At 40.8% G+C, this 20,292-nt stretch overlaps 2 protein-coding genes and 1 pseudogene across 2 annotated transcripts in view; all 3 read right to left on the bottom strand.

Annotated features, from left to right (window-relative positions):
* Nucleotides 1–934: 934 nt before the first annotated feature.
* LOC119294210 (probable RNA-binding protein EIF1AD) lies at nucleotides 935–2,095 on the bottom strand. Its single transcript, XM_037572447.1, has 4 exons — nucleotides 1,979–2,095; nucleotides 1,806–1,881; nucleotides 1,637–1,697; nucleotides 935–1,178 (listed from the first exon to the last, which is right to left on the bottom strand). Exons 1-4 carry the CDS (start codon nucleotides 2,093–2,095, stop codon nucleotides 935–937), a joined length of 498 nt encoding a protein of 165 aa, XP_037428344.1.
* A 2,940-nt stretch (nucleotides 2,096–5,035) lies between these two features.
* On the bottom strand, nucleotides 5,036–12,022 carry LOC119292999 (annotated as a pseudogene).
* A 147-nt stretch (nucleotides 12,023–12,169) lies between these two features.
* The window catches only part of LOC119292998 (kinesin-like protein KIN-14E), a 15,663-nt gene continuing 7,540 nt past the window's right edge, over nucleotides 12,170–20,292 (bottom strand). Inside the window, exons 4-12 of the mRNA XM_037571620.1 lie at nucleotides 16,934–17,059; nucleotides 16,697–16,862; nucleotides 16,251–16,530; nucleotides 15,951–16,112; nucleotides 15,644–15,859; nucleotides 15,513–15,550; nucleotides 15,205–15,365; nucleotides 14,991–15,116; nucleotides 12,170–12,244 (exon numbers count right to left, since the gene is read on the bottom strand). Of these exons, the coding sequence (XP_037427517.1) occupies nucleotides 12,170–12,244; nucleotides 14,991–15,116; nucleotides 15,205–15,365; nucleotides 15,513–15,550; nucleotides 15,644–15,859; nucleotides 15,951–16,112; nucleotides 16,251–16,530; nucleotides 16,697–16,862; nucleotides 16,934–17,059 (1,350 nt within the window). The remainder of the gene's footprint in view (nucleotides 12,245–14,990; nucleotides 15,117–15,204; nucleotides 15,366–15,512; nucleotides 15,551–15,643; nucleotides 15,860–15,950; nucleotides 16,113–16,250; nucleotides 16,531–16,696; nucleotides 16,863–16,933; nucleotides 17,060–20,292) is intronic.

The raw sequence follows: 20,292 nt of genomic DNA, 5'->3' as shown, positions 1-20,292 counted from the left end.
GCGGGCAGACGGGCCGGCGGCGGCGGCGCACGGGCTCGTGCAGGCCTGCTTTGGGCCCCGCGGGCCGCGGCGGTGGGAGACGCGGACGGGACAGGTGGCGGGCGGCAATTGGCTGGGGAGTTAGATGGGTTTTGGGCCAGTTTGGAAGGGTGTTGGGCTGCAATACAAAGAGGACTTCTACGGTTCCCTGGTTAACCGTTGGAGTATCAAACGACCTCCAAATGGCACGAAACTTGACAGGCGGTCTACCGGTGCTATACCAAGGCCACTTGGCAAGCCTCGTGCCATTCCGAGAAAGTTTAACACCCGCTCACAACAGGAGACAAAAGAGGAACGCCGGAGGACATAGGAGTGCCGGATTGCAAAACGGACAACGGGGAAAATGCTCGGATGCATGAGACGAACATGTATGCAAAATGAGATGCACATGATGACATGACAAAATGCAACACACAAGCAAATAACATGGCAACTACGGCGAATAACTGGCAGACACCTGGCGCATCGAATCCGGGGCGTTACATACCCCAACAGCGATTGGACAGGAAACACTTGCAGAAAGGAACAAGAAACAGGGGGAAAACAAGAAACTAGTAGTAGTAGTAGCAGCAGCACTCAGCTGAATTGTTGGAAAACTCTTCTTGGTGGTCACAATTGTACCTACTATAACATGCAGAAATAACAAGCAGCATATGGAACAAAATCTTGTTTTCTTCATATTACAGCACAGGTGACGACGACAAGCTTCAGCCACTTAATGTTGTACTACAAACTCACTCAGACTTTATCTTTGACAGATTGGGCAACAAGTCTATCATGTCCTGCCCAAATTCGACAAGCATAAATACATCAGGTGTGGTGTACAGGTGGATGGTAACCATATATAGGATGACATACATCGTCCACGGCTCCTATTCCCAAGTCGTCTACCAGCTTAAGAATCAGAGTCACTCTCTGTGTCGGAATGCACGGCAAACGGTCTATTCCTGTTTGTGTTCGCCTCGAGTGGTGGCATATCATCATCGTCGTCTTCTTCTTTGGAGTTGTGCTCTTCCTCAGCCTGCGATGTCGTTCCCTCTTGCCCTGTCGCCCACCCATTGGGAGTCGACTTGAAGATAGCCGGACTGGCATAACAAAGATCGAGTGAATCAGTAACAACCCTGGTTCCATCAAGTAAACTACCCGATGCAGGGCTCGTGCGAAAGCATAAACAACAAACTGGTACATTATTATTAGAAAGGCCTCCTAGCTAGGAAAACTTTTAGTTTCTTCAATCCTACTGTGGTATTTTACCATGATTTATACTACATCAACATTTGATTATAGTATCAGTTCTCGGTATCATTTTTCATGATCAAGCAAAACCTGAATCAAACCATTTAGGCTATTGAAATGCATTCGTACCGTGCATATCACATGGAATGTAAATTCAATCTAATGTTTAAGAAGGAAAAAACAAACTGGGCTTTGAAACCTGCATATGCACAGTATACTATTGAAAGAAACAGCTGAATGAACTGACAGTCAACCACAAGCATATGAACCACGCCATGTATATGCACATACTCCCTGCTCGGTCCCATATTAGAGGAGGCAGTATAGTATGCACGTGCACGTACCATGTATATGCACATACTTCCTACTTCCAGATTCGAGAGCCTCGTCCCTCCCACTAGCATCCACAACCACGAAATTCCCTGCACATTCACTCATTCATTCACAGTTCTTGATCAGAGCTACTGTAGTTTTTTTTAGCGTGGCCAAGTATAAAAGCCAAGCCATTTGGTACTAAATAAATTACTGACCGTTCTTGATCCAGAAGCTCGTCTGGAACTTGGCGGGGAAGAGGGCCAGAGACTTGACGCCCTCGCCGTCCGTCACCTAGCACCAGCACGGCGGCAGCAGGAAGGACTGAGGAAGAAGCAAGAAGCAATTTTGAAGAAAAGAGAGGGAAGGAAGGAAGAAGGTAAGAAGGTACCTCGATGAGGTTGGAGACGCGCAGCGTGACGACCTGCATGATGCTCTCGCCCTCCGCCAGCGTCACCGCGGTGCCCTCCTCGCACGCGCGCCGCAGGTTCTTCCTACCGCCTTTCATCCGACGGCGCCGCAGCCCACCGACAGAGGGAAGGTTCTGGTGTTGGACTCAACAGGTGTAGCGGCGGCGGCGGCGGCGGCGAGGCCGAGCAAGCTCTTCTCTTGTTGCGGCGGCGGTCCGTTGCTCGGGTGGGGGAACTAGCTTTTTTTTTGAGAATCAGGTGGGAGAACTAGCTATAGGTAGGACTGCAGCACATAACACGCCCAGCCCACTATGTATGTGGGAGTGGGCCTTCCAACCATGGGGCTTCAGCAAATCAATGGCCCCTCTAAACATTATAACACTACTTTGGTTTTTAGGTTCACCGGGGCAAAACATAAACAAAACAAATGCTACCACGTGACATATGTGGTAAGAAATCTAAATAATTCAAAAAATGCTAATTTCGTCAATTTAAATAATAATGGAAACTAGATTTTGTGACACCAACAAAAAAAACCCGGGAATTGGGTTAATTTTATTTCATGCTCGGTCTCTATGCCCGCCCCTTGGCGTAGAATGAGCTTAAGGTCCTTTTTAAAATGTTTACAAGTTCTACAAATAATAATTTTAATTCATACAATTTAATATTCTTAAGGTCCTTTCCGAAATGTTTACGGTGTAACAAAATCCAGCTCAAAACAGCGCATGTCCACGGTGTAACCGACAAAATTGGGATAGAGTGGTGGGAGCTAGACGGGCGGGACCACTAAATTCATGAATCCATGCAGAGACAATAGAGCAATTAAATTTGAGGCAGAGCTATGTGTTAAGACGAGGGGGAAAATGCCCCCACCCCCACCATTGAACGAATTTAAGAAAAATGAGGGCTTAGCCATTTGACGGCCACAAGCACTACATTACACAACCTGGACACGCTATAATACACAAATCTCATAACTCCTCGTGAGTGGCAACAGAACGAGTGGCTCAGAGTAGCTGGTGTAACATAATAAAGAGTGTGCACAACATAGTCACAGTGCCGACGTAAGCTGCAAACGAGTGGCTCGGAGTAGCTGGTGTAACATAATAAAGAGTGTGCACAACATAGTCACAGTGCCGACGTAAGCTGCAAAGCAGGTGAATGTCAACTGAAGGGGAGAGAAACTTCGCTGGGCATTGTGGTTCTTGTGGGTATGGACTGCAAGCCAGCCGAAAAGGGCGACGGAGCATTCTTGGTTCATGAGCAAAAGCGCCTCGCGCCCTGCAGCTTGCACGTGAGATCCATGAACGTAATGTGGAGTCACTGCCCCATCATGGTGATTGCACGGGCGGAGAATAATTAAGGTGACTACCAAGCTCGTCAACCATGGTGATCCCAAGTTTTTCTTCTTGTTTGCTCTACATCTTTGTTTAGTTTGTTGATTCGCTGAATGCTACAACATGATGATCATGTTACCATATAGCCCGGGTGTGCTGCCACGCCGTACAAAACAAAAGAGGGCATGACATCATGTTGATGCATTGTTGGATGGAACTCGGGGGGCAAAGTGTGTGGATGAACAACACTTGGCGCCCACAACTTTTTGAACATCCTGTTCTTTTTTCACATGTAATATTTATATTTGAACTATTGTTGTACTAGAATATTTGCATGCCATTTGTGGATTAATTTTCTATTTTATATAATTATTTACATGCCATTTATGGATTAATTATGCTATTTTATATAATTATTTGCATGCCATTTATGAATTAATTGTTCTATTTATATAATTATTTTCATGCTATTTATGGATTAATGATGCTATTTTATATAATTATTTGCATGCCATTTATTCTATTTTATGTAATTATTTGCACACTATTTATGAATAATTTGTTCTATTTTATTTAAATATTTGAACGGTACTGATGAATTAATTGTTCTATTTTATTTGTTCTATTTTATTTAAATATTTGCACGGTACTAATGAATTATTTGTTCTATTTTATTTAAATATTTACATGTTATTTACGAATGAATTATACTATCTATACTGCATGTTATTATTATTATTTTGAGATTTATCTATACTGCATGGTATGGGTGCAACTTGAGGCATCCTTTGTAAACTTGGGCTAAACGGGCTTGTAGCCACAGGGAACCTCATCGTCTTCAGTGCCGGTAGCGGGCTGCGGTCCAGAAACTAGGTGTTTCCCTCGCCTCGTTCGGTGAGGCACGTTTGCACGCCAGCTGCTGCTGCTCTGCTTGTCTCAAAAAAAACTGTTGCTGCTCTGCTAGTCTTACGAGAAAACCGATTTACTAGCATTACCGGTATTCAAAAATCTGAAAACAAAATTGAAATATAAAATGTTTGCAAGTTACTAAAATATTGTTGAATTTGAAAAAGTTTATGAATTTTTTTATTTTCAAAACTATCCTCTAATTCTAAAGCATTAAAAAATTTGGAAAATGAATTTGCAAAAACTTCATGAGTTTGAGAAAAAAATTGTGAATTTTATAAAGTAAGTTGACACATATAAAAATGTTGAAGGATTTAACAAATGATCATGAACTTCAAAAAGTTTGGAAATCTGATATTATATTCGGAATTTGAAAAAGAATCATGAGTTTTAAAATATGTTGATGGTTTTTCTACAAAAAATATTCATGGATTTAAAACGAAAATGGAAAAAAGAAAAAAAAGGTAGACGATGAGATGGACTCTCAAGTTGAGATGCATTGCAAGGTGACATTTTTTTATTATTATTTTTTGAAAGAAAAGGTAGACCATGATCTACCTCATGCATTCAAAACGGGACAAAGCCTGAATGACAAAAGTCAAATTACACCTACCTAAATTCTGCATCAAAGCAGCCGGCCTAAATGGTTTTGTTTTACAGAGCATCAAGGTAGGTAGGTCTCTATGCTCAGGGGTGGCTCGGCTCAGCTCAAAGTTGAGCCTCCAATCCATCTTCTTCTTACTCTACCAAGGTAAAACTACACCTACAAATACAGTACAGCAACGAAACCCCTCCCTACTCCTACAAACAAACAAAGTTACAGAAAAGTCAGTCACTACTCATCTCAGCTCATCTCATCTCATCTCATCTCATCTCATCTCATCTACAACAACAGAGACACATACCTAAACGCTCGCAGCCCCAGCCTACCTCACCTAACCCACCCCTTGGTCTTGTTGCTGCTCGCCACCGCCGCCTGCTGCTGCTGCTGCCTCGTCACCCTGGAACCACAGAGACTCTGTGTCAGCTACCCGGTTCGGTGGTTTTGGAATTTACACCAGGATGGATGATCAAAGAAACCAAATACGTGCACATGCAGCACCGCTAGAAAATAACCAACCTTTGATTCTGCAGCTGATCTTTGTTGTTCCTGCTCCTTCAGTTTGACCTCCAGCTCCTCAATCTGAAACAAGAAAAGGCACATAACCAAATCAATCCAAGTCTCTTGTTGTTAATAATTCCCATTGATTGATGATTGTTATCCAGGTAAAAGATTCAGTTGAGTTCTGTACCATTTGCTTAAGAGCTGCGACCTCAGAGTCTGACTGCTGCTGCTGTCCAAGCTTACGCTCCAACTCCTCTATCTGCATGGGTAATATTATATTATCTGCCTTTCCTTAAACAATTACTACTCCCTCTGTTCCTACAGATAAGTCTTTTTTGATATTACACTATAAACTAGATACGGATGTATATAGACATATTTTAGAGTGTAGATTCACTCATTTTGCTCTGTATGTAGTCCACAGTGGGAATATCTAAAAAGACTTGTATTTAGGAACAGAGGGAGTAGCTGTTAACGACATTAATTAACCACTTCCAATTCCTACGTTACCTTGTGCTGTAGCGCACTACATGCTTCTTCCTTCTCCTTCAGTTTTCCAGAAAGCTGATTCTGGTGCTTTTCTGACGTAATCTGAGAATGCATCTTAGAGTCTAGTTGGCTTTCAAGCTCCTTCACCTTCAATCAAGTTATTACACAAAGTCTGTCAGCCACAATTTATAAGTGAAGGAAAAGCAGTCTAGAAGAATCAACACAAGATTCAGTCACAAGATATTTGAAACTGAAATATTAGCCTCCTCCTCAATTGCACAGACATACCTTGTCTTGCAAGTTTTGTAAAGCTGCTCTTTTCCCTTGGCTTTATTCTCTAAATTTTGACACTTCTCTTCCAGCTTTCTCAAAGATTCCTCCTTTAGCTTGGCTTCCTGCTTAGACCTTTCAAGTTGTCACACGTTCACCCACCAGAAATACCCATCAGTTCAGCTTCAAGCATTCACAGAACTAACAAGCTTCAGGAATATCAACACTCACCATCTGTTTGACCTTTTGAAGCTCGGCTGTGTCGACCTGCTTCTTTGCTGGGCCCAGTTCTATACCACGGACATGGCTAGCAAAGTTCAACGAACTCAAGGTTTCCGACGCGTCGTTGTCGGATGGGCTAATTTGCACAAACATTACGACTTTCGAATCGCCTCCTGTTACCGCAATTGTGGAGAAGAACAGAAAAGAACAAATTAATCGCATGGCCAAGTGAGAGAATGCAGAGGAACAGAAATGGTCAATATTTGGTATATTGTTCATATGGTATTTGTTCCAGAGCAACAAACAGATCAATTTACCTAAAGAGTCTTGGAGCAAGTGCGTCAATTTGGAATTCCTGCCCACAAGAAAAGTATCAAGGGCAACCTGGTGCATGTAGCTCCCGCTTGCGCAGGGTCCAGGGAAGGGTCCGACCACTTTGGGTCTATAGTACGCAGCCTTTCCCTACATTTCTGTAAGAGGCTGTTTCCAGGACTTGAACCCATGACCTCATGGTCACAAGGCAGCAGCTTTACCACTGCGCCAAGGCTCCCCTTCAAGAAAAGTATCAAGACAGTAAGAAAACAGGAGTAGAAAACAGGAGCTGATAGGTGCAAACCCGTTACTGACTCAGAGTGCAAACCTGTAAGGAATGTGGCTGCTTCTGGAAGCAAGAGCATAAATGACATCGCCTAAAGCAGAAAGCGACCTGTTGATATTTTGTGCTTCCTTGAGCCGACCACCTTGCGCGTCTGTCTTGGCTAACCGCTCGCTTCCAGCAAGATATACTAACCAGAGCTTACTTGTTGTACAGCCCCCATTTATCAGGTTCTTTTCTCTAACCATGATACAAAGCATGCTGAAAACAAATTATAAAGGTCAAACCATTTTTACCACAAGCAGGAAGGTACTCCACGGAGAAATGAAAAATAATGTTAATTATGACCAACCAGTGTGAGCGACTGTTGTGTTCATTCACATTGTTTGACCCTGTAGCCCTCGAATTGCTTCTAGTTTGTAAGACATCCCAAACTTCATTTATGTCCTCAACTTTGGCCTCAACTATGCCGGGCACATGATGGGATCCTTCACCTGCTTGTTTGATCTCCAACCTATATATGCAAATATATACAGGTTACCACAACATGGTACTATTGTGAACAAAAAATGAAGGATGCCGAAGGAAAGTGGTTGTACTTAGATGAAGTATCGTGAAACAAAATGAAGGGTACTAAAGGAAAGTGATTTACTTCTTAGATGAAGGGGATGTTGCAAGGAGGTCTCTAATTTGTTCATTGTACACCTCAAGCACACTAACTGATATGTTGTACGTGACAGTGTCTTTTCTCTCCTCGGCAATCTTGAACAACTCCTCCAGAGTTCTATAGTTTACTCCTCTGTTCCTTTCAGTCCCTTCCATGGTGAAGGTCTTCCAGTTCCTGTTTGTCCGTATGCAAAGATGCACACATTGTATCCATCTAGCACTGACGTGACTAGTGGAGATGCATCGGCGTAAACCTCAGCTGTTCATGGATACAACTTGTATATTAGACAAACAAAGAAAATTTTATGATTGTAAACTCCAACATTACTTGGAAGTGTAAACTAGAATTAGCAACATTCGCATTGTAAGAACAGTTATGAAAGACAACAAAAAGCTAGTACATGCTCCATAGTACCAAGAGATACCTTGGTCATCCTTTGGGTGTAGACTCGGTCAAACTTGAATGTCTTTTTTGTTGTTCCTCCATTCATAATCCCAATGTCTCCATCATTTGCTCCATCAAAATCTAAGGCTAGTGATTCATTTGAGATTAAAGGTCGTATTCGGCAGAAAACACGAGTATTTCCTTTAAGATCCTGCACCACACAAACATTCAAAATAGATATACTCTATGGGATCACAAGGGTTGAAGAGAGTAAGTCATTACAAGTACATTGTTATGTAGCTTTTTGCGCAACTTCTTTCCATCCACAATTTTTTTTCTCAGCTTCCGTTAGACGTGGTTGTAGGTCCTCCGAAAATCTCTTTTGCTTCTCACTCATTGCATGCATTGCCTGCATTGTTGTCAAATAACCAACATTAGTTTTAACTAACAAAATTAAAGTATGTTATTATTGATAGGAAATATTTTCAAGGTCAGGTAAATGTAAGCGGAATCTTGAAAGATGTTTTGCTAACTATTTTGTTGACAACGAAGAACATGTCTCTACATTACCACTCTTATTTTACTTGCAGGTATAGTGCTATTTTACAGCACATACTCCGTGAAGATTCTGATACTTGCTCCTTTGATGTTTATGACAGGTTGTCTGATTTTCAAAAAGAGATATTCAAGTAAGAGTTGCTTCTAGAGGACCTTTACATGGTCCACACCCACGTCCTCTTCCGGTTCCAATGGAACTCCATCTCGGAGATGGCCTGATCTGTTGTAGTGGTTGATGGGGAGCTACTATATTCTGCTCTGTTCATACCTGCAACAATGCTTCCACGTCCTGTCTGCAGTTACAGGTGCGTCAATCTCCATTCTCTCATTTGTTTTCTTCATGTTCTTGCCCGTGTGTGTGGCTTGTGTTGCTCTTGCATTCCAGACTTTTTGGTAAGCTATGCCATTCTTTCCCATTACTCAGATCTTCCTTGCCTTGTCCTTTGACACAACCATCATTCATTCGGTGTTTTGACTTCTAAGTTGTGTTGTGAGATTAATTTGGTGCAGATTACAATTTCAATGGAGGATGAATGGTTTTTCAGATCAAGTGGAGAATAATTAATTCTTTAGAATATTTTTGTTCTGACACAAATATATGACGTGGGTCGAATGGTAGATTGATTAAAACCTTTGTAAACAGTATACATTGAGAATAGCTATATCGATTATTCTTTCCTGCGTTTTGAAATAAAATCCTTGTAGTTATGAGCCTGGAAATGGCTTACTTGTTTTTATTAATTTAGATTTTCAAGTTCTCAGATAAAATGTTCGGAAACATGTTCGTGTTATCTCAAAAGCTAGGAAGTTGTGAGTGATGCCTACATGTATGAAGAAATAGGTGGATCATTTGTCCGTCTAACAAACAGGGTCATGTCAGATATTGAGATGGTCCTTGGTCAAGATATATAAACCACTAGCAGATACTGAAACTAATGTTTGAGTTGTCCCTCTTAACAAATAGGGTAATGTCAGACTATAAAATTCTGAAACCAATATTTCATCTAGCCATGCCTTTGGTAGACAGCAATACCTGTACGTAGGAAACCTCACTTGTCTTGAGATGTATTGAATCTTATAGTAATGTAGGTAGCCAAAGCCAACTCGAATCACTGGTTTGATTGATGGATTAGCAAGACACGCATATGTGAAAGCTGATTGGATAGCCACTAGAAGGTAATTAAGGTGCCTTACATTCATATTTCTTCAACTCACGGTGGTTACAAGCTATGTTTATTTTTCTTCAACTCACTTGTGATTACAAGCAAGGAGCGACATGCATTTGTATACGCCCATATGCCTATATAATCAAGCAAGGAGCTACAGTGTGCTTTCGTAGTCTTCCTTATTAGCTCTGTTTATTTCTCATGGAGTGGCTGACGTATATAGTGTTGTAAAATACAAACTACCGGGCAAGCTAGCATATTGCCATCTGCCAGTATTTCCCTTCATCTTAGAAAACTGGAAATGCTGAAGAACTGTCATGCAAGCATATTGGTATCAGACTTCAGGTGAGACTTCAGTTTACATCATCAAAGTGCTATTGCTCCTAAGATAGTTAAGTAGATTACTTGAAATTGGAAGAAATTGCTTTATGGAAACTCTACGTGTGATATACTAATTAATAAACAGGTACATAAGTTCATTCACCAATTCGCCATCAATTTGCTATGGTTGTCTTAAGTCATGGGCTACTAATGATATATAAATCTAGAGGTTGAACTCCTATTATGCGCTGACTGCTGTCGATTTTCAAGAGAATAACAAGGCATGCTACCTGCTCTATTCTTCCGTGCATAACTACATATGAAGTTGTACCTTATCATCTACAGTTTAAAAAAAGTCATTCTTTTTTTTCATTTCTCATCACACTAATTTATACAATGTAATTATGTTGCAACTGATTGCGCCAAAGCGAGCCACTGAATTGGGCCAATGGATAGAAACACATATTGATGTATCTGGGCTCAGCTGGGAGGTGAACAACATGCACAAGCAGTAACTGACCCAGGCTGGTACTCGCTGGGCTGAAAAGCCATGACACCCTTGTTCTGTATAATTTTGCAATGTGATTATCCATGCATATTATGGTTGTTCATACTTCAGGCATTTACATGTGCATAATAATTTTCCCTTCTGGCTACGATGTAAAGAGTACAAATTATTTCTACCTTTACACCTATGCAGTGTTGGTCCTAGATACGAGGCTTGATGTTTTATATCTCAAAGAAACCAAGTACTCTATTCCTGTTCGATTTCAAATCGTGCTTTATATTGTAAATAGTGTAAAAGGGTGAAAGTTTGTTCAATTAAGGGGACGAGCGCCGCCGTGAGCTGGGGGCCGTTCATCATCGTCAGCGACCTCTTCTCAGGTCCCCTCTCTCTCTCTTATTCCATTAGTTCCAGAGGCGGAGCCAGCTCCCAGGCTCGTCCGGCAACTCTTCACTACAGATTAGTCTGATTACTTGCTTAGTAGTGATTTTTGTTGGGGCAAGCTAGCTGACATCACTATGCACGAGCTTTGCCCAAGCTCCTCGCGCTATCTCTGATTAGTGCACTCAGATGCAGGCAAGAAAATTGAAATTGGTATTTGTATACTGGTAGAGCTAACCACAATGTACCTCCTACTGTTGTATTTGATATAATTGGTTGTCTAGTCACCGGTATAAATATGGAGACTTGCAGCGAGTTAAGTACTTATGTGCATCTCGATAAGACTATAATCTGCTAAGCTTTGTGGTTTCAACATAGGAACTACTTCTATTTTGAGTCAGCACTACATTTCTGAATAAATATTGAGACTTGCAGCGAGTATTGTACTTCTATTTTGAGTATACACTGTGGAATTTGGCAGAATTGTGTGTTGTACGATGGGATCGATTGGCAACAGGATACCCGAAGTTGGTATGCGGTTCAGAAATTCGGATGAGGCTTGGGAGTTCTGGGTGCAATATGGAGGTCACATAGGCTTTGATGTGAGGAAAAGAAATACCATCATAAGCAGATTTGATGGAACAATCACTTCATGTAGGTTTCGGGAGAATTGTTTTTTTAATCTACAGGAGAATTGATTTTAACCCCCCCCCCCCGTTTGATGGCCTTTGATCTTAAACCCCTTCGTGTCTAGAGCAGTTGAAATTAAAGATTGCATTTGCGGAAATGCAATTTGGTGCCCGAGCTGAGATGCTCTCGATATCTATGCCACGAGTCAGCCTCGGGATTAGGAATGGTGCACGTATTTACTCCCGTATGTGGATGTATTAGTCATTTTTTTGGGAAGGACAGCCCACACATGGCCGGATGGCCCATGTTCATTTATTCGCTACCTACCGGGGTGTCTCTCATGATTTCCTGCGCGTGCTCCCCATGCCGGCCGTCGGCGCTGCTGCCATGGATGCTCACGACGAGTGGAGGCGCACCAGCTCTAACAGTTTGACCTGACGCAAGAAGCCTGCTAAGTGTGCTCATGCTGGTAGTCGCCGTCGCCGCCATGGGCGCGAAGGCACCACCTCGTGTTCAGGCGCCTGCTCCTCCGGTTGGTCGTCAGCGGTGGCGGCGAAGACACTACCATTGCTGCAAGCGATGCGCTCGCACGGCAAGTTGCCCTCGATAGCCCGCCGTTTGGCGACTTGTAGACGGCTACCCAAGTTCCATGTAGGCTCCCTCGTACGGTGCGCAGCCGTCTTTGCCGCATCCATCGTGGACGCGGCTGTCCTGTACGCTCACGCCAGAGCAGACGGAGAAGATGAGCCTGTTAGAAATTTTTGGAGCCAGAGTTGCACCTCCCAACAAATAGTATCAGCCCTGATTTGGAACAGCACAAGGCACGACAAAGCTAGCCGCTGCTAGTCTCTTAAGTATGTGCCTCCGTTACCGGCTCGTCGGTGAAGCCGTGTTGCTCAGACGTAGGCATGTAACACTACAGATATGTGAGAGAAGGAAACATGATGGAGGAAGAGGAATTGAATCCATAGTGCTCCTGTCCAACGCGCTAGTGCATCTCAGCACGTTATATTATCGTGAATGTAATTAAATTCATTAGGACAATGGATAATGAATTCAATCTTTCTTCCAGCTCGTGTTTGTTGCCGCAGCCTGCAGGCCTGCACATGAGAAGGATGGATTGACGCTTTCATCTAGCACCGGAGCAGAGGGAGAGGTCAGCTTCGGAGGCAGCAGCCGGCTGGCCATTATTACAGAGAGAGACGTCAAGGGAGGACGCTGAGTGCCTGACAGTTGGCTTCCTGTACATGGTATATGTCAGTACATTATGTATTCTTTTGCGTATAGGCTGTGGTATTTCCTCAAAAACTGAATTTGGCTCACATCACGATGCTCTATTGAATGGTATAGATAGCAGGAGCAGCTGGGCTCGGGAGCCAAAACGCTGCTCTCTTGCATTTGTTTAAATTGAACATTTATACTTTGACATACTTTATCCGGTTCCTAAGTGTATGTCTTATTCTACCAATACAACTTTTAATGTACTATCTTTAATATTATATTAGATATAAATAGTTGCATTAAATATGTAATTACCGTCTTTTAAGATTACAAATACATTTTCCCGGTCTAAATGAAATTGTATAAATTTTACATTCTAACTGAGTTGGAGGTGTAAACTTATGTTACATTGGATTTTACTCTAAATGGAAGCAAACATTAATATTATAGTACAATTGAGTTTAGTCCTTGCAATGTGATGTGGTGCATTCATGTGTTTCATTTGTCTAAGAAATATTTAGGTTGGTTGACTAATTATTAGTAGACCGAAATTAGTTAAATCTCAATCAATAACTTGTAGCATCGATCCAATGTTGAGATCCATGCAAGAATTATTTTCTCTATGCTCTAACATTATTATTGTTGGTGCCAATATGAATAATATTTTGTAATGTCATGAATCTTTTTTTAGATATGTACAAAAAATGATTGAGTATTACTCAGTCAAACGAGCAAGTCACTATCGTATTTAAGTATCTACAGAACCTGGTAGAGTTATCAATCTAACAAATATAGTTTTTAAAATTTTATGGCACACAATATTATCAAGATTAAATGTAATGGTGTGTTTGGTTGGTGGAACATAGTAGAATATAACTCCCAACAAAGAAATCTAGTAGAATATAATGGAACATATCTAGATTTTAGTGATGGTGCAGTATAACAACTAGGATGGAATGAGATGGATCCACCAAAGGGAATATTGAGCTAATATAATACAGGGAATCAACCCATAAAATCAAATCTGCAAAACTTTCACATAGTGGATATAGAATAGCATTGGGAAAAAAAATCATGCACATAGTTACACTTCTAGACTGTCCCATGCCATTGGACTAGATACATCATTGTAGTATTGCATCATCTTAGGTGTTACTTTTTTGAGGCAAATCTTAGATGTTAGTTTCGGAGCTCTTTTATACCGCCTGTAAGTTGTGTATATGGGGGCTGTGCTTGAAGGCATTCAGAAGGGGCTGGCAAGTGGCAATGACCCGTTAATTCGTATTCGTATATTTTTTTACCAAACAATTCCACAAAACTATTCTATATTTAATATTGCTTGTTCATTCTAAAATCAACTTAATAATTGATAATTATATATATATATATAATATAAATATTTATAATGGAGAATTTATATATAAATGTAGACTTTGCTACATAGAAACGTACATATATTTGAATACAAATATGCATCTCATAATTATCCATACATATAAAAGTAACCAATTATGCATTAGAAACAGTTCATGTATTCAAGAATAGTTTCATGGAATATGTTCTGTATTCCTACTAAAAGGATAATAAAAAAAGAATTGAAAGAGAAAAAATAGAAAAATGAAGAAGGAAAAAGATACTCCCTCCGATCCATAATAAGTGTCGCAATTTTGAACTATCAAAAGTGTGACACTTATTTTGGATTGGAGGTGGTATTAAAAAAAGAATCCAAATAAAAAACACAAGTGAAAAAATGCATCGTTCACATATTGGGCTCTGGCCGCGGAAGATCTTAGCCGAAGTTTCCTTAACTTCCCATTATGAGTATGTATGAATTCAGGTTACGTTTTTCAGAAGTATCTTGCTATATTGAACATTGCCTCTCCTTCCTGTTGCACATAAGGCAAAATTCCTTTCTCTATCGACAAACCGTTAGGCATGGGAGTAGAGAACAAGTGTCTCATTCCAAGAATTTGAATACAATGACGACCACGGCGATCCACTACCCGTCGCCGCCATCTCGTTCGATCGCTCGGGGTGATCGATGAGATCCAATGACCTCCGCTTTTTTTGCGAGGTAATACGTTTGTCATTCATAAAATAAAGATCCGGTTACAAGACACGTAATCATCATAATTTACAAGTGAAGAAAAAGCAGTCTAGAAGAATCAACACAAGATTCAGTCACAAGATATTTGAAACTAAAATATTAGCCTCCTCCTCAATTGCACAGACATACCTTGTCTTCCAAGTTTTTGTAAAGCTGCTCTTTTCCCTTGGCTTTATTCTCTAAATTTTGACACTTCTCTTCCAGCTTTCTCAAAGATTCCTCATTCAGCTTGGCTTCCTGCTTAGACCTTTCAAGCTGTCACACGTTCACCCACCAGAAATACCCATCAGTTCAGCTTCAAGCATTCACAGAACTAACAAGCTTCAGGAATATCAACACTCACCATCTGTTTGACCTTTTGAAGCTCGGCTGTGTCGACCTGCTTCTTTGCTGGGCCCAGTTCTATACCACGGACATGGCTAGCAAAGTTCAACAAACTCAAGGTTTCCGACGCGTCGTTGTCGGATGGGCTAATTTGCACAAACATTACGACTTTCGAATCGCCTCATGTTACCGCAATTGTGGAGAAGAACAGAAAAGAACAAATTAATCGCGTGGCCAAGTGAGAGAATGCAGAGGAACAGAAATGGTCAATATTTTGTATATTGTTCATATGGTATTTGTTCCAGAGCAACAAACAGATCAATTTACCTAAAGAGTCTTGGAGCAAATGCGTCAATTTGGAATTCCTGTGCACAAGAAAAGTATCAACACAGTAAGAAAACAGGAGCAGAAAACAGGAGCTGATAGGTGCAAACCCGTTACTGACTCAGAGTGCAAACCTGTAAGGAATGTGGCTGCTTCTGGAAGCAAGAGCATAAATGACATCGCCTAAAGAAGAAAGCGACATGTTGATATTTTGTGCTTCCTTGAGCCGATCACCTTGCGCGTATGTCTTGGCTAACTGCTCGCTTCCAACAAGATCTACCAACCAGAGCTTACTTGTTGTACAAACCCCATTTATCAGGTTCTTTGCTCTAACCATGATACAAAGTATGCTGAAAACAAATTATAAAGGTCAAACCATTTTTACCACAAGCAGGAAGGTACTCCACGGAGAAATGAAAAATAATGTTAATTATGACCAACCAGTGTGAGCGACTGCTGTGTTCATTCACATTGTTTGACCCTGTAGCCCTTGAATTGCTTCCAGTTTGTAAGACATCCCAAACTTCATTTATGTCCTCAACTTTGGCCTCAACTATGCCGGGCACATGATGGGATCCTTCACCTGCTTGTTTGATCTCCAACCTATATATGCAAATATATACAGGTTACCACAACATGGTACTATTGTGAACAAAAAATGAAGGATGCCGAAGGAAAGTGGTTGTACTTAGATGAAGTATTGTGAAACAAAATGAAGGGTACTAAAGGAAAGTGATTTACTTCTGACATGAAGGGGATGTTGCAAGGAGGTCTCTGATTTGTTCATTGTACACCTCAAGCACACTAACTGATATGTTGTATGTGACAGTGTCTTTTCTCTCCTCGGCAATCTTGAACAACTCCTCCAGAGTTCTATAGTTTACTTCTCTGTTCCTTTCAGTCCCTTCCATGGCGAAGGTCTTCCCAGTTCCTGTTTGTCTGTATGCAAAGATGCACACATTGTATCCATCTAGCACTAATGTGACTAGTGGAGATGCATCGGCGTAAACCTCAGTTGTTCATGGATACAACTTGTATATTAGACAAACAAAGAAAATTTTATGATTGTAAACTCCAACATTACTTGGAAGTGTAAACTAGAATTAGCAACATTCGCATTGTAAGGACAGTTGTGAAAGACAACAAAAATCTAGTACAGGCTCCATAGTACCAAGAGATACCTTGGTCATCCTTTGGGGTGTAGACTCGGTCAAACTTGAATGTCTTTTTTGTTGTTCCTCCATTCATAATCCCAATGTCTCCATCATTTGCTCCATCAAAATAAAAGGCTAGTGATTCATTTGAGATTAAAGGTCGTATTCGGCAGAAAACACGAATATTTCCTTTAAGATCCTGCACCACACAAATATTAAAAACAGATATACTCTATGGGATCACAAGGGTTGAAGAGAGTATGTCATTACAAGTACAGTGTTATGTAGCTTTTTGCGCAACTTCTCTCCATCCACAATTTTTTTCTCAGCTTCCGTTAGACGTAGCTGTGGGTCCTCCGAAAATCTCTTTTGGTTTTCACACATTGCATGCATTGCCTGCATTGTTGTCAAATAACCACCATTAGTTTTAACTAACAAAATTAAAGTATGTTATTATTGATAGGAAATATTTTCAAGGTCAGGTAAATGTAAGCGGAATCTTGAAAGATGTTTTGCTAATTATTTTGTTGACAACGAAGAACATGTCTCTACATTACCACTCTTATTTTACTTGCAGTTGTAGTGCTATTTTACAGCACATGCTCCATGAAGATTCTGATACTTGCTCCTTTGATGTTTATGACAGGTTGTCTGATTTTCAAAAAGAGATATTCAAGTAAGAGTTTCTTCCAGAGGACCTTTACGTGGTCCACACCCACATCCTCTTGCAGTTCCAGTGGAACTCCATCTCGGAGATGGCCTGATCTGGTGTCGTGGTTGATGGGGAGCTACTATGTTCTGCTCTGTTCATACCTGCAACAATGCTTCCACGTCCTGTCTGCAGTTACAGGTGCGTCGATCTCCATTCTCTCGTTTGTTTTCTTCATGTTCTTGCCCGTGTGTGTGGCGTGTGTTGCTCTTGCATTCCAGAATTTTTGGTAAGCTATGCCATTCTTTCCCGTTACTCAGATCTTCCTTGCCTTGTCCTTTGACACAACCATCATTCATTCGGTGGTTTGACTTCTAAGTTGTGTTGTGAGATTAATTTGGTGCAGATTACAATTTCAATGGAGGATGAATGGTTTTTCAGATCAAGTGGAGAATAAATAATTCTTTAGAATATTTTTGTTCTAACACAAATATATGACGTGGGTCGAATGGTAGATTGATTAAAACCTTTGTAAACAGTATACATTGAGAATAGCTATATCGATTATTCTTTCCTGCGATTTGAAATAAAATCCTTGTAGTTATGAGACTGGAAACGGCTTACTCGTTTTTATTAATTTAGATTTTCAAGTTCTCAGATAAAATGTTCGGAAACATGTTCGTGTTATCTCAAAAGCTAAGAAGTTGTGAGTGATGCCTACATGTATGAAGAAATAGGTGGATCATTTGTCCCTCTAACAAACAGGGTCATGTCAGATATTGAGATGGTCCTTGGTCAAGATATATAAACCACTAGCAGATACTGAAACTAATGTTTAAGTTGTCCCTCTTAACAAATAGGGTAATGTCAGACTATAAAATTCTGAAACCAATATTTCACCTAGCCATGCCTTTGGTAGACAGCAATACCTGTACGTAGGAAACCTCACTTGTCTTGAGATGTATTGAATCTTATAGTAATGTAGGTAGCCAAAGCCAACTCGAATCACTAGTTTGATTGATGGATTAGCAAGACACGCATATGTGAAAGCTGATTGGATAGCCACTGGAAGGTAATTAAGGTGCCTTACATTCATATTTCTTCAACTCACGGTGGTTACAAGCTATGTTTATATTTCTTCAACTCACTTGTGATTACAAGCAAGGAGCCACATGCATTTGTATACGCCCATATGCCTATATAATCAAGCAAGGAGCTACAGTGTGCTTTCGTAGTCTTCCTTATTAGCTCTGTTTATTTCTCATGGAGTGGCTGACGTATATAGTGTTGTAAAATACAAACTACCGGGCAAGCTAGCATATTGCCATCTGCCAGTATTTCCCTTCATCTTAGAAAACTGGAAATGCTGAAGAACTGTCATGCAAGCAAATTGGCATCAGACTTAAGGTGAGACTTCAGTTTACATCATCAAAGTGCTACTGCTCCTTAGATAGTTAAGTAGATTACTTGAAATTGGAAGAAATTGCTTTATGGAAACTCTACGTGTGATATACTAATTAATAAACAGGTACATAAGTTCATTCACCAATTCGCCATCAATTTGATATGGTTGTCTTAAGTCATGGGATACTAATGATATATAAATCTAGAGCTTGAACTCCTATTATGCGCTGACTGTTGTCGATTTTCAAGAGAATAACAAGGCATGCTACCTGCTCTATTCTTCCGTGCATAACTACATATGAAGTTGTACCTTATCATCTACAGTTTAGAAAAATCATTCTTTTTTTCATTTCTCATCACACTGATTTATACACTGTAATTATGTTGCAACTGATTGCGCCAAAGCGAGCCACTGAATTGGGCCAATGGATAGAAACACATATTGATGTATCTGGGCTCAGCTGGGAGGTGAACAACATGCACAAGCAGTAACTGACCCAGGCTGGTACTCGCTGGGCTGAAAAGCCATGACACCCTTGTTGTGTATAATTTTGCAATGTGATTATCCATGCATATTATTGTTGCTTCATACTTCAGGCATTTACATGTGCATAATAGATGTCCCTTCTGGCTACGATGTAAAGAGTACAAATTATTTCTACCTTTACACCTATGCAGTGTTGGTCCTAGATACGAGGCTTGATGTTTTATATCTCAAAGTAACCAAATACTCTATTCCTGTTCGATTTCAAATCATGCTTTATATTGTAAATAGTGTAAAAGGGTGAAAGTTTGTTCAATTAAGGGGACGAGCGCCGCCGCGAGCTGGGGACCGTTCATCATCGTCAGTGACCTCTTCCCAGGTCCCCTCTCTCTCTCTTATTCCATTAGTTCGAGAGGCGGAGCCAGCTCCCGGGCTCGTCCGACAATTCTTCACTACAGATTAGTCTGATTACTTGTTTAGTAGTGATTTTTGTTGGGGCAAGCTAGCTGACATCGCTGTGCACGAGCTTTGCCCAGGCTCCTCGCGCTGTCTCTGATTAGTGCACTTAGATGCAGGCAAGAAAATTGAAATTGGTATTTGTATACTGGTAGAGCAAACCATAATGTACCTCCTGCTGTTGTATTTGATATAATTGGTTGTCTAGTCACCGGTATAAATATGGTGACTTGCAGTGAGTTAAGTACTTATGTGCATCTCGATAAGACTATAATCTGCTAAGCTTTGTGGTTTCAACATAGGAATTACTTCTATTTTGAGTCGGCACTACATTTCTGAATAAATATGGAGACTTGCAGCGAGTATTGTACTTCTAATTTGAGTATACACTGTGGAATTTGGCATAATTGTGTGTTGTACGATGGGATCAATTGGCAACAGGATACCCGAAGATGGTATGCGGTTCAGAAATTCGGATGAGGCTTGGGAGTTCTGGGTGCAATATGGAGGTCACATAGGCTTTGATGTGAGGAAGAAATACCATCATAAGCAGAATTGATGGAACAATCACTTCATGTAGGTTTCGGGAGAATTGTTTTTTTAAGCTACGGGAGAAATGATTTTAACCCCCCCCCC

The sequence above is a fragment of the Triticum dicoccoides genome, chromosome 4B (assembly GCF_002162155.2).
Source record: "Triticum dicoccoides isolate Atlit2015 ecotype Zavitan chromosome 4B, WEW_v2.0, whole genome shotgun sequence".
NCBI lineage: Eukaryota > Viridiplantae > Streptophyta > Magnoliopsida > Poales > Poaceae > Triticum > Triticum dicoccoides.
The sequence above is the reverse complement of the archived record's forward strand: the minus strand, read 5'-3'. Positions and strand labels throughout refer to the sequence as shown.